A 15,903-nucleotide genomic window follows, 5' to 3' on the forward strand; every position below is an offset into this window, starting at 1 on the left:
GAGATGAAGCTGTGTCAGCACGCCACCTAGTGGTGTGATGGGTTTCTAGACAGTGTTTACTACTTGATCATACTACTATAACACAGTACAGTAAAATCTGAAGTTATGCCAGCACATGTCCTAATTCGTCATGTTACCTCTGGAGTAAGATTGTGACCGGGTAGCAGCATACTCTACATAGAACTGATAGGCTACCAGCTGACAGTAATGGTAGGTGTATAGCAATAAGAAGTGAATGAGCATATTGTTGGCAGCTATGGAGGCTCATACGAAGTATATAATAATTCCACATTGGTCCTCATTGGTTAAATGTATAGGCGTACTACATTTACAAACTCACTTAAAAGTCTCTACCATCATTTTGGAAGATAAACCCATATCTCCTCCCAACAGAGGTGTTTCCCTCTCATCACGTGACCCAAAGCTGGCCCTGTCAGTGGTGGTTCTCACACGCTCTGTCGCTGTTACATATGTCCTGTGGAGATTTGACAGTTAAACACGTCTGTTATAAAATGGAGAATAGTAGCTGACTGGAAGGACATCTTCTAGAATTCTAGACCTTCTAGAACAACACTGGACAGAATACCTGGTGAGCCCCGGCCTCAATGATGAGTGGAATTACAAGAACTACCTTCTACGTTGTCTTGACACTGAAAGGTAGGCCTCACATGAACTTGAAACTAACATGATGAGCTTGTTCACTCCATGGGATATGTTTTACCCACATCACTATTATTTATAATCCATACATGGTACAAAAACAAATTTGCTGCCACAACATATTTGAAATACAATCACACATTTGTTTTCTACACTGTATGTATACATTTGATATGGCATGTTTTTTCGCCTTCAGAATGCTCTTAGGTTCAGGGATAGCCATCCTCCTCCTCCTGGCCACTACCAGTGCACAGCCCAGCACAAAGCCCTGCCGGTGTTCAGCTCTCCAGCCTTCAGGGCTACAGGTTAACTGCAGCTCCATGAGCCTCATGGAAGTGCCCCCTCTCTCTCCAGACACCACAGAGCTCTACCTCCAGGACAACCAGCTGTCCACAGTACCCTCGGGGCACTTTGACAGGCTGCAAGACCTGAGGAGGGTCACCCTATCTGGGAACCCTTTCCACTGTGACTGTGGCATCCAGTTCCTGAGGACCTGGCTGAGGAGGAACTGGGCTGTCGTGTCTGGTGGGGTGCCCACCTGTGCCAGCCCCAGTGGTGTGGCACACACAGCAATCACTGCGCTCAGTGATGCCTACTTCTCTTCCTGTGCCCAGCAAAGCTGTGCAGGGTGGGTGTATGACACCATGGTGGGGGTGATGCTGTGTGGGCTCATCGGCCTGCTGCTGTGGGGTCTGAGGCTGGCCAAGAACTCCACCTTCACTTTGGACATCGATCAGAGACACGCAGGGTTGGAGGTGGACTCTCTGAGGTCGCTGAAGCCCAAACACAGGAGGCTCCAGAGGACTCTGTCTGAGGAGAGGGAGAACTCTGCCTCTCTCACCTGGACAAACGACCCAGAGAGACCGCTGATTAACATGGAGATATTGCCCCAAATACTGGACGTATTGCACAAGAAACACAATATAAAGATAAAGACAATGTAAGATTTTGGGATGATTGTCATGGACCATGGGGTGACTGGGGATTTAAAACCTAAGCTGGTGATTGAGTGTTTTACCGTCTGTTGGAATGCCATTTATCAGACTGTTTTGACTCTTGCCTTGAATTGATTTTCTTTTGTCATGAAGCCTGTAAAATCATGCTCTGGAACTAATATCTCCCATTGTTGTTATGTAACAGATTTGTGTTTTACACTTGTACACTGTATCTCTCCAATACAAATAAATGTAATTGAGTATAAAGTGCTCACGTCAAACACATAGAGTTGCTAATTCATTTGACTTCAAACGCACCTGTTACATTACTGTTGCAATGCACGTGCAGTACTTCAATCCGTGGTGCTGACGATCCACGTTGTAGTGTGATTTGAAAGGTCATTTCCGATTGAGCTGGCATAAGCAGCGATTACCGCGAATGTAGGAACATTGCCTTGAAATGTAAATTGTGCTATAGTGCAGCTCTTCAGCTCTATGGATTGAATCGCACTCTTACTTTATTGCATGTTCAAAAAAACAGCTCATGCTTTATTTTACAGCCCTGTTACCATTGCTATTTAATTACAAATGACTTGGCTCTTCCTGGTATTTGTTACCTTGAATCCTCAAGTGACAAAGTTATTATTGGGCAATTATTTTGTAATTACTCTTGTTACCATGTAGTTTCTGAGTAATTACCAGATAATTATGGGCTGTAAAATAAAGTGTTACCAAAGAACACGATCACTATCATAGCTACTTTTTGACTAATCTTGGCGAATCTCTCTCTAGGGTGACTATCAATCAAAACCGTCCAATGTAGCCAATAACCATTTCAGATCAACTTGGCTTACTGCTCTGTTATTCCACACTGGGAGGATAGGGAGTGCCAATGTCAACAGTACTTATCACCCTCAGAGGGGCCTTGCCTAGAAGAGATACCCTCAACTGTCTGTGCCGATGGAGGCATATCCTTCCTATAATTCAAATGGACATGATAGAGGTGCAAAGTTTGCGCTGTGCCTGTTCTTGATAGTAGTGCCCATTACATGTATATGTTTTCGAATGTGCAAATACTGATAAGAGTAGTGACTATTCCCTTATGAAACTGAAGATGTGCGCATGAGGACAGTAAAGAAAACAAGTAGGATTTATGGCAAGAAGATAAGCAGGTTTTATTTCCTATGGAGTCATTTGTTTTCATGTAAACAAACTCATGGTGTATAGCCTATCTTCAGCACTGAAATATAAGTAGCCAGAATGTTTACTTTTTTAAAGCAATGCTATTTTCAATCATACAAGCAATATTGACATTGATAACATCTTGTAAAACAGGTAATGCATCCACTGAACTGCATGGTTAATCCACCAATGAAAATATAGCTTCTCTTATATTTATATATTTTATATAAATATAAATGGCTAGATACAGTCTTTGCATCTGCAGTCAAAGTTCTAATGCATACGACAAATTGTACATTTACAACTAAGGGCAAGTTTACGAGCCCAGCAAGATATGGTAACATTTAAAATGAATTGTTTTGTTCTGTGCAAATATAGGTTATATGGTTTATATTGCTAGAAATAATGTAGACAGCACAGTTGAATGTCAGTATTGCAACCTAAACCTAATAGGTCATCTTACAGTACAGTATAATGCATTAAATCTATCTCATGAAATGCATGCATACTGTAGACGTAACAGACTAAATATATGGTAGACAATAATATGGTCCGTTTGTGAGGGAATCTATACAGAGACTTCCTAAAAATATTGGTAACTTATTGCAGTCATAAAGATACATAAGACGACGACACAATTTTAAAATACTGTCAATCTTTATACGTAATCACAACTAAGAAAATACGTACAGTATAATACCATTAAATAAGGCTGTTATTCAAATCAATTGCCATGACTTAAAAGTGGGTAATTGTGCTAAACTTGATTAGTTTTAAACCCACATTGAAACAATACAACAGAAGGAATAAGAGTTCAATACTTTACACCATTACGAGTTTGAATATGACCTCTTAAGATCCTTCAATGCCCTGACAAGTTGTAAACACTGTCCAAAGTAACTCCATGTGTGGTGTTTTCCCAGCTAAAAACCAAGGGAATCTCCATGTCCATCGTACCATGCAAAACAAATCTGCACAACACTAGTCAGTTTGGTAGGATCTGCTCTGCATTATTTTGAGCACCCCCTCCTTCTAAAGCCAGAACCATAGAATTAGAATAGAATCCATTCGGATTCTATGGCCGGCACAGGCCAACCGAGATCTCTACTGAGGTCGCCATGACGACACCAATCGGAGAACTTTACTGAGGCACAAACTTCTCCTGCTCAAAGATGAGCTCCACAGCGTCAGCCACGTCCTGCACGATGTGCCCGGGCTCCACCAGCGCCGGGTCAAAGTGGAAGTCCCGGTGCCCGTGGAACACAGTCTCCTTGATGCACTGGTTGGTGTCATTGGGCACCTCTGTGTGGGGGTTGTACACCCCAGTACATACCAGGATAGATTTGCAGGAGGTGGCGGAGGGGGGTGCCAGCTCGCTCTCCCAGGCATTTTCTACATGGTCGTTGACCTGGGGCAGGGCTGCGGCGGAGCCCGTGGCGGTGGCCATCTTGGTAACAGCTTTGGAGGTCGTCCTCCTTGTCCTCTCTTCCAGGTAGCGGTTGTAGAGGTTGGCCCCATAGATGTCAGTCATCAGGTTATCCCTGAGGGAGTAGAGAGGCAAAGAAAAAGAAAGGAAATCAAAGAGAGGAATCAAGTTGTACAGACACAACATCGCACATAATGGACATCAGCATATATGCATCTACTGTCAAGATAAGGCCTTGAATCCCAAAAGAACAATCAAGTTTTTCCATTATCATTGTGTGATTACCCATTTGTAACCTAGTATATTTTTCACGTGAAATAAATTGCTACCATTTTTGCTGTAAACAGTGAGATGCAAGGTGTCTTACCCAATAGCATAGAGGGTGGTGATGGGCTGTGTCCAGTTTCTCTCCACGGCCTGGCCTCTGATAAGGTACTCAGCAAAGTGATAGGTCAGTTCACTGGGCTTCCCCATCAGAGCCTTGTACTTCACCTCTTTACCTGTTATTTTCTTATAGATGTTCTCCAAGCACACAAGGAACGTCCCATGACCAAACCTGGAGTTTACATGATGTACAGAAGCAAAATTAAACAAGTCAACTAATCCGGCTCACTAAACAGCTTTTCTTGAAGGCCAGAATTCAATGAGCTAGGTCCCATTTTGCATCCAGGACATCAATAGATTCCATGGTGAAAAAACAAATGTCTTTAAGTCTATTCACTTATTTAAACATAAAAAAATATATACAAATTTGAGTCTATTCATATCGGCCTTTTCACCACATTTCAATAACAGCTTTAAGTCACTGGTTACCGTGGAGACTGGGCCTCGGCCATCCACATGAGGTCCATGTTGCAGGCCAGCAGGGGGAGTTGGGGTAGCTTCTGGCTCTGGTGGGCTCCGCTCAGGTTCCCATTGGTCAACAAGATATCAATTATCAGCTGGAGGTTGGTCTCCCATCGGATGGGCTCCCCAAACAGAATAACAGCTGGACCGGGAAGAGAAAAAAATTGGAATATGATGGATATGATTTGCGATTACTGTGACAGTTCAATAAAAATATACATCAGAAGAGTATCTGTACACGAGCTCTCACCTTCTACTGTGGGAAGGTTGGCAATTGGACTGGACTGAGGGAAAAAAAAATGGAACATACTTAGGAAAGCCTCTGAAATATAGCCCGTCTATGGATCTTGATGTATACCGACTCACCGGCACTTTGGGTCGTCTGTTGTGGTCCACCATGTCCAGAAGAGGAAATGACTCTCTCAGCATGTCGACACTGACCACATTCTGGAAGCCCAAGCTATAACATGGTTAAGTATTACACCAACGCATTGCAAATTCATCACAATCAGCTCGTTACTTAATTTGTGTGTAAAACAGAAGATATTTTCCCTCATCAGGCCAAGCAGATGCTTTGATCATGTCTGGCAACATATATTTCAAAAAGGATACTTTTTGGCAATATCCAGGACGGGTCCTTGTCCTGACACCAGAACACACTTGTCATGGTACTTCTTGAACATCCTCAGTGGACTGTGTGACATCATCACTTGGTCCATAGTGATCTGGTAACAAAAACACCTGTCAGATAGGCTGAGCCAGAGCATGACTGGTATGAGACCTACAGCAGGCACTATCTTCAAGAGGTGATGATTAGTTTGATTTACTGTGCAACAATACACACACACACAAACTTTAATGTCCTGTCAAAATGCTGCATACAATTTCTTTTTTTCACCTTTATTTAACCAGGTAGGCTAGTTGAGAACAAGTTCTCATTTGCAACATCATTGTCTAGGTACCTCAATTGTCTTGGTAACATCAATGCACATCATTGTCTAGGTACCTCTGTTGGTTATCATATTTCGCCATCATGTCGCTGAGAACTCGTTCAAAGTCAACAGACAAATGTAGCACACTAACATGGAACTCTTTTCCACATGAAGTATCTGACGCAAGCAGCAAAATTTGATTTTAAAAAACAGATTAAAAAACACCTTATGGAACAGCGGGGACCGTGAAGCAACACAAACATTGGCACAGACACATGCATGCACACACGCGCACGATAACATACGCACCATACATACACATGGATTTAGTACTGTAGATATGTGGTAGTGGTGGAGTAGGGGCCTGAGGGAACACAGTGTGTTGTGAAATCTGTGAATGTATTGTAATGTTTTAAAATTGTATAAACTGCCTTCATTTTGTTGGACCCCAGGAAGAGTAGCTACTGCTTTGGCAATATTGTTCAGACTAACCTCCCACACGGACCAAAATGAAATGAGGGCTTAGTCATTACAGTTTGTGTGTGGCAGAAGAGAGCTCTGAGTAGGTGAGAGACACTTACAGGCACACCCAGGATGTGAGAGAGCTGGTCCGCTTTCATCTGCCGCATGCAATTCCCTGCGTTGGTAACAAAAACAACTGGCACCACAAATTGTCCCTGAGAGTTGACCAGTTTTTGGAAGGCCTTTTTTGCAGCAGGGATGGGCATCTTTCCCCGGACAAGCACACCATCAATGTCAAACAGCAGTCCAAAGCGTGGCTGTGGCTGTGGCTGAGGATGGGACAGGGAGAGAGTGACTCATATTCCACATTCTAGATCACTACATGCCGGCATAAAAAAAACTGTAATGTTGACATCATTCAACATTAAAATGATTACACTCAATAGCATAGGACCCAACATATTTAACATCCCTAAGCCATGGATCCGAGTTGACAGGAATACAGGAATAAGTAGACAGGAATAGTTACAGGATCCTGTGTGTAGTTCTGTCTTAAATATACGCCTATAGTAAGGATTTAGTTTCTATAGCTATGTAACAACACATCTACTTCCAGAGTGTTGCTCAACAGTCTTAGCCTTGTACAACAATCCTGAAGTCTTGTGAGCTTACGTTCTGTTTCGCTATGATGTGGATCAAGCTACAACAGTCTCGAGGTAGATGTGGAAGGAAATGGGAATTGTGCAGGCAGCTCACATAGAGAAAATAAGCATCATACAATGGTGTCCGAAAATTATTGGATCCTCTGATAAAGAGGAGCAAGAAATACTGGATAAAATAAATACAAATACTGAGCTATATCATATGATCCAAAAAATTAAACATATTTTATACTAATACAATTGCTCAGAGAAAGAGATTTTGATTTACAAGTTATAAAAAATAAAAGATAGGGGTCAAAATGACTGGAACCTCTGTTTTCAATACTCCAGCACCCTCCTCTTGTGAAGATAACGACACTGAGCCTTTTTCTAAAATGTTTAATGAGATTGGAGAAGACTTTGGGAGGGATCGTAAGACCATTCCTCCATACATAATCTTTCCAGATGATTAATATCCTTTGTCTGCCCTCTTCAATTCAAACCACATGTTTTCAATGTGGTTGAAGTCCGAAGACTAAGATGGCCATTGCAAAACGTAGATTTTGTGGTGCGGGTGCACCGGTATTGAGGTAATATGTACATGTAGGTAGAGCTATTAAAATGACTCTGCATAGATAATAACTGAGAGTAGTAGAAGGGAGGTGGAGCAATGCAAATAGTCTGGGTAGCCATTTGATTAGATGTTCAGGAGTCTTATGGCTTGGGGGTAGAAGCTGTTTAGAAGCCTCTTGGACCTAGACTTGGCGCTCCGGTACTGCTTGCAGTGCGGTAGCAAAGAGAACAGTCTATGTCTAGGGTGGCTGGAGTCTTTGACCATTTTTAGGGCCTTCCCCTGACAGTGCCTTGTATAGAGGTCCTGGATGGCAGGAAGCTTGGCCCCGGTGATGTACTGGGCCATACGCACCACCCTCTGTAGTGCCTTGCGGTCGGAGGCCGAGCAGTTACCATACCAGGCAGTGATGCAACCCATCAGGATGCTCTTGATGGTGCAGCTGTAAAACCTTTTGAGGATCTGAGGACCCATGCCAAATTGTCTCCTGACGGGGAATAGGTTTTGTCATGCCCTCTTCATGACTGTCTTGGTGTGTTTGGACCATGTTAGTTTGTTGGTGATGTGGACGCCAAGAAACTTGAAGCTTTCAACCTGCTCCACTACAGCCCCATCGATGAGAATGGGGGCATGCTCGGTCCTCCTTTTCCTGTAGTCCACAATCCTCTCCTTTGTCTTGATCACGTTGAGGGAGAGGTTGTTGTCCTTGTACCACATGGTTAGGTCTCTTACCTCCTCCCTATAGGCTGTCTCATCATTGTCGGTGATCAGGCAATGTGTTCTTCAATCTCATAAAACATTTTAGAAAAAGGCTGTATCGTTATCCTCGCAAGGGGTGGGTGCTGGAGTATTGAAATCAGGTCAAAATGATTGAATCCCTATCTTTTTTAGATTTTTTTTTATTACTTGGAAAACAAAATCAATTTATTTTAGCAATTGCACTAGTATAAAACGATACAATAAATAAAAAAGTGCATACAATATTGCTCAGTATTTGTATTTATACAGTATTTCTTGCTCATCTTCATCAAGGGATCCAATAATTCAGGACCCCACTGTACATGCACCTCTGTGTCCTATTGTTTAGAGAGAGAAAACAAGATGTATTCCAATTCATTGTAGACTATATTACAAGATGAGTGATGCAGAATTGACTGCTAACAGTGCATTTGTGCGATTACAGGCAGACGACGAGCCCCCCTGGGAATGATACATTAGAATGCATCATCAGAGGCTAAAACATCCGCATGAAAGCTAAAAAAAACTCAACATCGACTCAAGATTGCGATTTGGCATAAACAAAGGGGACGTTGTTTTGACATATTATGGAAAATTATGACTGTTTTATACTGGCCTGGTTACCACAAAATGTGCAACATTTGTCTACATTAAATAAATAATGACTTGGTTGTGTATTTATTTATTTATCAAGAAAATACCCCCACATCTTGCATTTAGGCTAGTTGCCCTCACAAATCTGCTCCCATAGAGGCAGTAACATTCCGACACAAAGCGCACATCCAAAAAGTGACCTTTTCCAATGCTACATTTTGGTGTGCCTCATTTTACAAGGAAACACTTGGCTACAATGTATTAATTGTCAGAAGTCTACAATGTATTAACGGACAGTGCAGAATCAATTTGGAAGCAACAGCTGCAGTTCAAATCGTACCTTGCTATCAGACACGGTTCCGCTAAACCCGCACTGAGAACCGGCAAATCCAGCTCTTCGCTTGACTTGTCGGTTACACAGGGCGTTCAGAGCCCGGTAAAACTGCAGGAGTCCCCTCATCTCCTACTTTCACCGAGGACCGAAAAACAACGAAACCCCGAATAAAAAAAAGGGGGGCCTGGGCTGAGCTGGCTGTTCAGTTGGGCTAGTTTTCCTCCGTATGCATTTCTTTCTGGGCAAGCCTAAATGACGACATGTGAGAAGTAGGAGGGCCTTTATCATGCAGACTGTTGAAAGTCGTCAACAGCGGCAAAACTAGACTGCGGCCCCTGCTGCCATTTTGAACATCAGGGGGAGCGATAGAAATAAATGGAAAAAAGCAACAGCAAGTATACTGGACATCTCAAACTGTATGACTATAGATTAAAACATATACAATCTACTGCTTTTATCACCAACGCACCAAATTAAAACAATCCGACTTAGTCCATGTGTATATTTGTTCTGTTAATGACAGACCAAATAAGGCCTGAGCTGAATGCAAAATTGACAACCGGATAGCTGAGGACCAAGTGGGTCTTTATATAGATAGGTAGGCTAAATTTACACTGCAAGTGCCACCTGGGGGTATTTGACATGGACATCTGAGCCAATGGTTAAGAGATGACAGGAGGATTCCCTATGCAGTTTGGCACATGTTCTACATTCTCCCCAAGAAGAAAAGTCTGCTGTGGTTGCTTAGTTCTGCACTGTAACTGCTGGCCATGTCTGGGGCTACCCACAAGCAATGACTGTTTATTTGTAAGTGAATTTCAAAAATGTTGAAAGGACATTTCTAGGGTAGGGTTGTTTAACATGAAAGTTAGTTTTAGCCTCAACTACTGTCAAGAAAGTAGCAATACAAGACCTAGAAGAAATATAAGCATGGAAAGAAATGTAAACAATCATCCTCCCTGTGCTCCTCCAGCTTTATTGATAGTTTAAAATTACATTTCTATGTTCTAGGACTTCAGTTGCATTTCCTTCCGACTTAAAAACTGAGTACAAGCAAATGGTATTTTTACAGTAGTCTAAGTGATATTGTACAAAAATAACATTTGATTTCTGTGAAAACATTCTCCACTCCCAAATAACTGCAAATTCTGATGATCTGACAACTGTGTTCTTGATGCACATTTTTCCTCCAAGGTAAAAGTTTCCAAAAATCATTTTTTGGGGGAAACATCTACCTTGGACTATCTACCCATACTCCTTTAAATTGTAAACAATTATTTTTTTTCTATTATAAAAGAACTTAAGATTCTTTCAAAACGGCTTTTGTCGATATAACACATCATTTATGTTATCGCCCAGCACTTAGCTGCTTGTAGGGCCCAGATGCAGATGGGTCATATGGTGTGAACTGTTACCCATGTCATATGCTCTTGGCCAACTCATATGTTATCCCGCTAAAACAAACCATACATGGAAGTTCAGGTTTCTTTTTACTCCCTTCTTACTGAGACTCACTTTCCACAAGCCCAGAGGTCCTCTATATCTCATATATTTAGTCCCATTCATTCATCTCTGCTCACCAGTGGCTTGGAAAGGGGGATTCTTTAACAAAGCATTAAACATAACACTGCTACCAAACTAAACAAATTTTTTGTGTTGAATGCAGAAAGATTATTTTTTTTACCCCTTTCTCAATATTACATGTCGAGAGGCTCACTGGCCCGGGACTAGCCTCGGTCAGCCAACCTTTGGCCGGTGAAGACGATTCAGAGAAAATAATACAACCAACCATCAACCAGAAAAAAATAGGAGGGGCAACAAAGGGCACTGATTATGCTGTGGCTTCAATGGTGCACTCTTTCGCAAGGTGGCCTGTGTTGCCGCACTTGTAGCAGTTCACCTCGCTGGCTTTGCTGCACTGCACAGCCACATGGCCGATCTCGCCACACCTGGGGGAAGGGGAAACAGAATGTCGGTCGACCAAGCATAAGAGTACATATTTGCATGGCTCTGGCAAACTAAAATGGAAATGGCTACCACGGCAATGGTTTTTTGCTAACTCTCAAAAAAGCACAAACATTTATAAATCTAGATGCACAACTACTTGAAAGCTTGCCAATTAGATACATGCCTATAACTAAAGACTACAGCAAAATCATTTGTCCCCAAAAGAAGGGGGTACCAGAGACTGCATGTCACTCCTGAGAAGACTTGTCGAAACGCATTGCGTTTGTGGTTTCAGCAGTTGTTAGTGAAGTTTGCTATGTACATGGGAACATGCAAGCATGAGTCGGTACCATGTGTTTTCATTACCACATTTCCCCCACAAAATACTTTCACTATGTGGTCACTCACCTGTAACATTTGACTTTATCGCAAAGTTTCTGGATGTGGCCAAAGCCTCCGCAGGAATAGCACTTCTGCTCGTTGGCATGGTCGCAGTCGCGGGCCACATGGCCAGCCTTGCCACAGCTGTAGCAACACTGCTCCCGCTCCTTCTTGGGCTCCTTGCAGTCACGGGAAATATGGCCGCTCCTGTGGCAGTTGTAGCAGGCTGAAGAGAAGAAAAAGAGCGTTAAAGATTTGTTCTCTACATGAAAGCAATTAACGACATGGCTATCAATAATTAAAGCACATCTTCCAAACACCATTATTATTATTCAACCAACAAGTGGCGTACAATGTTAATAACAAATCCCATGTGTCCCCAGATCCTGACAGCAGGACCCAGTACATCGTGACAGTCATGAGAAAGCCACAAATATTGCTCACTCCAAAGCTGAACAAGTCCAAACTAGAGCTACAAGTACAAATTTACAAAAACTCTGGTTTGGAAAACCATTTGCATGTACTTAAAGGGATCAAAAGTATTCTCACCATCCTCAGTCTGTTCACAGTCCCTGGCAATGTGACCTTGCTCTCCACAGCGATAGCAGAACAGATCTAGAAAAAAAGGTGACCAAGGTTTACGCTACACTCATCCGTGAAAAGAACACTGGCAACTTGCGGAGGAGGAACATGCATCGTTTGGCCGCCATGTTAGCAAAGTTGTGACCTAGGTGCTTGTGAACTAAATCACTAGAACAAAGTAATATACGTTATTAAAACAACCGTGCTTCATCGTTTGAATATCCCAGTGATAACGAAGTGATATGACTGAAAGCCCCTGATAACACTGAGGCTATTTCCCATGGAAGACCTTTGTAAAAAGATTAAGGCAGTTGCTTAGAATTGGTCATTTAGCTCTCCGATTGACAAACCAGTCTCACACACAGTGCAGAATTTGAGTGTCACAAAAACAAGAAATGTACCCTTTCCCCTTCCTCTGCCCCTGCCGCGGCCACGCCCTCCAGCTTCGGGACAGTTCTTGATCCAATGCCCAGGACGGCCACATCGGAAGCACTCGCTACTGCTCATCTCCATAATCTGCAGACAAAACAGAAATGACTGTTATTGGAAACTAAAATCACACTAGTAATTTCAAAGGATGCAGGAATTCTAAGGGCATGTTAGACAATTCAACACAGCAGAGGTAAAGGTCAGGGTTGTCTAATAAAAGCTGGGTGGATCAATGGCTTGTTCCTGACTCAACCATGTGCTAGCCTGAGTAGTTAGTCCTGGTATCTGGCTAGCTGGTGGCTACTAATTCTAAAATGTCTAAAAGAAGGATCGGTAAGCCACTTGTCACTATTTGCCTTGTAATGAGTTAGGCAAATGGTCTGCTGGTATGAAAGTACACGTGATAAGCATAAATTCATTAGTCTCTGAAAATAATGAAAGTATGTTAATTCAGAGTCAATACCAGCTACACCTACAATATCTAAACCTGCCATGTTGTCCACATTCATACATTGGTAAAGGCACGGACATCAGTTTCTCTGTCCATTACTACATTACCCCCAAGACAAGTGTTTGCTGAAAGGCAGCAAAAGCAGAAAGCCATGTATACATGTAGTTACTGTAATTAGATAGATTAACTGATGGTACATCCAGCTTCGAAATATGACAACATCTTGTTTACAAGGTCGCTTGCGCAAATACAATTTCAGTAGTTAGCCACGTGCAGGATGTTATGAATATGCCAATAAGGGGGCAATGAATTAACATTTGGTGGTAGCTTCAATACCTACGGTGGTTTGGCCATGGCTACCTGCTAGACCAAGCTTACATGCGGGCATAAACTATTAACGTGCCCTACCCTACAATACTAGTGTAGCCAGATAGATAGTAGGCTGGCTAACTACCTAACAAAATAGTAACAAAGTAACGTTAGCTAGCTGCAGTAATGAAACATGTCACGCCTGGTCCGTTGATCGGCGAGGGTACCTAGCACACACAAACCTGGTTAACTGCAAAACAATGATTATTCTCCCTGAAATTTTGATATACCAAATTACTATTTAGACAGATCCCTTAAATTGTATTTATCTTCGGTAAAAGCATGAATGGTGCATGAGGCTTTCTGGCCTTGTGACGTTGAGATAACAGCAGCTGCTGCTGGCTGAAGAAAAACGCTATCACCACCTCTGCAGTTTTGAGTGTGGCACTAGGCCGCGTCGCAGCCATACAACATTAATCAAAATGGAAGTGATCAACCACATTCACAAATAATTCGTTTCAATAGTATATTTGTTAGACACTTTAGTCGGACACATTTTAAATCAGGGAAAAATACTCATTTTAATAGGGCTAATTTCCCGCGCATAACGAACCACATCGTAGTAGCTAGCTAGCCAACGACAACAACGTTAGGCCACAGATCCAGTAGAAAAGGCTAATGCTAACGTTACCCGCGTTGGCGGACATCACTCAGCAAGTCATTTCGCAATAAAAAGCACATGATTTCGAATGTTTTTTTTATGGCGCTTCTAAGTTTGACACTTTAGCTAAAGTCGGAAATAATAACGTTAATATTTGTATAATTAAAATATCTCCGTGAAATGTTTTTATTACTCACCTTCCTTAGCTAGCAACCTAGCTACGCGATTCTCTGCTGTTGACGCCTCCTCTCTCCGTTGCGCCACATGCGGTGTGAACACGAGTTTCTACAATGTGTCATTCACGTTATCCAGTCAAAGCTAACGCAGCACTTGGGCACGGTCTTTTTGCAGTACCAATGGCAAACGAGCGCATGTGGACACCGCCTTCCAAGGAGTGGCGAATCACTGAGCAAGACAGCAATCATGTCCCGCCTACCAGGGTGTCTCTCGTCTGTTGTCAAATCTCAGATGATCTCATATTTCCATCTGTTGATGTTAATTCATTTGCCATATATTTCGCGTAGAATTAGTCTAAATACAATTATGGATCTTTATCTTTCCTCTTTGGGTTACATTCTAATAGCTTTCCATCTCCAAATATTCAAAATATAAGAGCGGTAGGTGTAGAATGCATCAGCGTTGAATGACTAACACCAGTCATCTCATGGACATGTAGGCAATCAATCAAATATAATTATTGAACATTGCCCAATGAGTGGTGGATAATTTTGATAGAAGGTAAAGGTTATATCAAGTTTACGAATATTAGTTTATGGGATAAATGGATGCAGACTGACCCATCCCTGTTCCACACAGAGGTTGCATCATAGGTAGGTATTTGAGTACAGTGCTGATTAGTGAGAGACATTACACTGAATCATGGAGGCTAAGCATTTCGGCTCACTGTGCCCTGAGCGCATGGTCAGATCAATAAGTGGGAAAGATGCCATCTTAAGGGGGCCTGTACTGTCATGCACATGGAAAGGATAGGTCCATTTCACTAGGGTGGTGTGGGATATTGAAACCCATAAAAGCATTGTCCATCTAGACTCTAGAGGGATTCTCTAAATTAAATTGCATCATTTTGGTATAATGAATACCAGTGACTGGACACTTCTCCCTGACATAATGGTTTTCGGGTTTCCTCCCAACCCTGCAGCTGATGTTGCACTGATGATGAGACTGCATCCTAGTGGTTACCTTAAGATCATACAGTGATAAAGCCCTGCCCTCATCCTCTTAGGCTGCATGCAAAGTGTTTGCATTGGTATTAGTGGGATTTGTTGATGTCAGGATATGAATGAGGTAGGTGCTTTAATGGAGATTTTTGGAATGGAAATTAAATCAAATATATGATCAGAAAATGGTGAGCATTTGACAGGAGAGAGATGATATATGCAGCTAAAAAAGTTATGATGATCAAAGCATTTTTGACAAGGATGTCATCTGCCTTGTGTATTCAGTGTGTGCCCATCGCGTCAAGGAGAGCAGGCTAGTCTGTGCTCGTGAGGAAAGCAACATTGCTACACTGAACTAAAGCGGTCTGATCATTCTCCTCCTCAATTGGCCTTGGCGATAGAACTCTGAAGTCTTCAGTGTCATCATCCGTGGTTACCTCAGGGGACCTTCGGCTGGGGATCTGATCTTGATCACATGATCAATTGAGTAGTTGGCTTGAAGGTAAGATAAGATCCTAAGATCCAACTGCTCTATTTAACAGTGTACACTTGTCCTTTGCTATGAGAAAGTAATCAATTTCATGATGAGAACATGTCTCAAATAGGATAGATGCAGTATTTTGAGATTCAATTTTAAATTGTTG

The 15,903-nt window shown here is 42.2% G+C and overlaps 3 protein-coding genes across 3 annotated transcripts; 1 reads left to right on the plus strand and 2 right to left on the minus strand.

Annotated features, from left to right (window-relative positions):
* The first annotated feature begins 390 nt into the window (after positions 1-390).
* gp9 (glycoprotein IX platelet) lies at positions 391-1,880 on the plus strand. Its single transcript, XM_020507160.2, has 2 exons — positions 391-657; positions 857-1,880. Exon 2 carries the CDS (start codon positions 858-860, stop codon positions 1,602-1,604), a length of 747 nt encoding a protein of 248 aa, XP_020362749.1. The 5' UTR covers positions 391-657; position 857; the 3' UTR covers positions 1,605-1,880.
* Positions 1,881-2,745: 865 nt separating this feature from the next.
* On the minus strand, positions 2,746-9,748 carry LOC109907763 (haloacid dehalogenase-like hydrolase domain-containing 5). The gene is made up of 8 exons (XM_020505952.2): positions 9,328-9,748; positions 6,563-6,772; positions 5,662-5,774; positions 5,416-5,509; positions 5,300-5,333; positions 5,017-5,191; positions 4,571-4,759; positions 2,746-4,318 (listed from the first exon to the last, which is right to left on the minus strand). Exons 1-8 carry the CDS (start codon positions 9,445-9,447, stop codon positions 3,919-3,921), a joined length of 1,335 nt encoding a protein of 444 aa, XP_020361541.1. The 5' UTR covers positions 9,448-9,748; the 3' UTR covers positions 2,746-3,918.
* A 526-nt stretch (positions 9,749-10,274) lies between these two features.
* cnbpa (CCHC-type zinc finger, nucleic acid binding protein a) lies at positions 10,275-14,451 on the minus strand. The gene is made up of 5 exons (XM_020505953.2): positions 14,279-14,451; positions 12,633-12,747; positions 12,199-12,264; positions 11,677-11,875; positions 10,275-11,270 (listed from the first exon to the last, which is right to left on the minus strand). The coding sequence occupies exons 2-5, from the start codon at positions 12,742-12,744 to the stop codon at positions 11,153-11,155; spliced, it is 495 nt and encodes a 164-aa protein (XP_020361542.1). The 5' UTR covers positions 12,745-12,747; positions 14,279-14,451; the 3' UTR covers positions 10,275-11,152.
* Between the last annotated feature and the right edge of the window lie 1,452 nt (positions 14,452-15,903).

Source organism: Oncorhynchus kisutch, linkage group LG17 (genome assembly GCF_002021735.2).
Source record: "Oncorhynchus kisutch isolate 150728-3 linkage group LG17, Okis_V2, whole genome shotgun sequence".
NCBI lineage: Eukaryota > Metazoa > Chordata > Actinopteri > Salmoniformes > Salmonidae > Oncorhynchus > Oncorhynchus kisutch.

Excerpts from the sequence above, each read along its gene's own strand:
- gp9 (XM_020507160.2), top strand. The coding sequence starts at position 858 with ATGCTCTTAGGTTCAGGGATAGCCATCCTCCTCCTCCTGGCCACTACC.
- LOC109907763 (XM_020505952.2), bottom strand. The coding sequence starts at position 9,447 with ATGAGGGGACTCCTGCAGTTTTACCGGGCTCTGAACGCCCTGTGTAAC. Across the intron at positions 5,775-6,562 it reads CTCACATCCTGGGTGTGCCT|ATCACTATGGACCAAGTGAT; the intron begins GTAAGTGTCTCT and ends TTTTGTTACCAG. Across the intron at positions 5,334-5,415 it reads ACAGACGACCCAAAGTGCCG|TCCAGTCCAATTGCCAACCT; the intron begins GTGAGTCGGTAT and ends TTTTTCCCTCAG.
- cnbpa (XM_020505953.2), bottom strand. The coding sequence starts at position 12,744 with ATGGAGATGAGCAGTAGCGAGTGCTTCCGATGTGGCCGTCCTGGGCAT. Across the intron at positions 11,876-12,198 it reads CTGTGAACAGACTGAGGATG|CCTGCTACAACTGCCACAGG; the intron begins GTGAGAATACTT and ends TCTTCTCTTCAG. Across the intron at positions 11,271-11,676 it reads GATAAAGTCAAATGTTACAG|GTGTGGCGAGATCGGCCATG; the intron begins GTGAGTGACCAC and ends CCCTTCCCCCAG.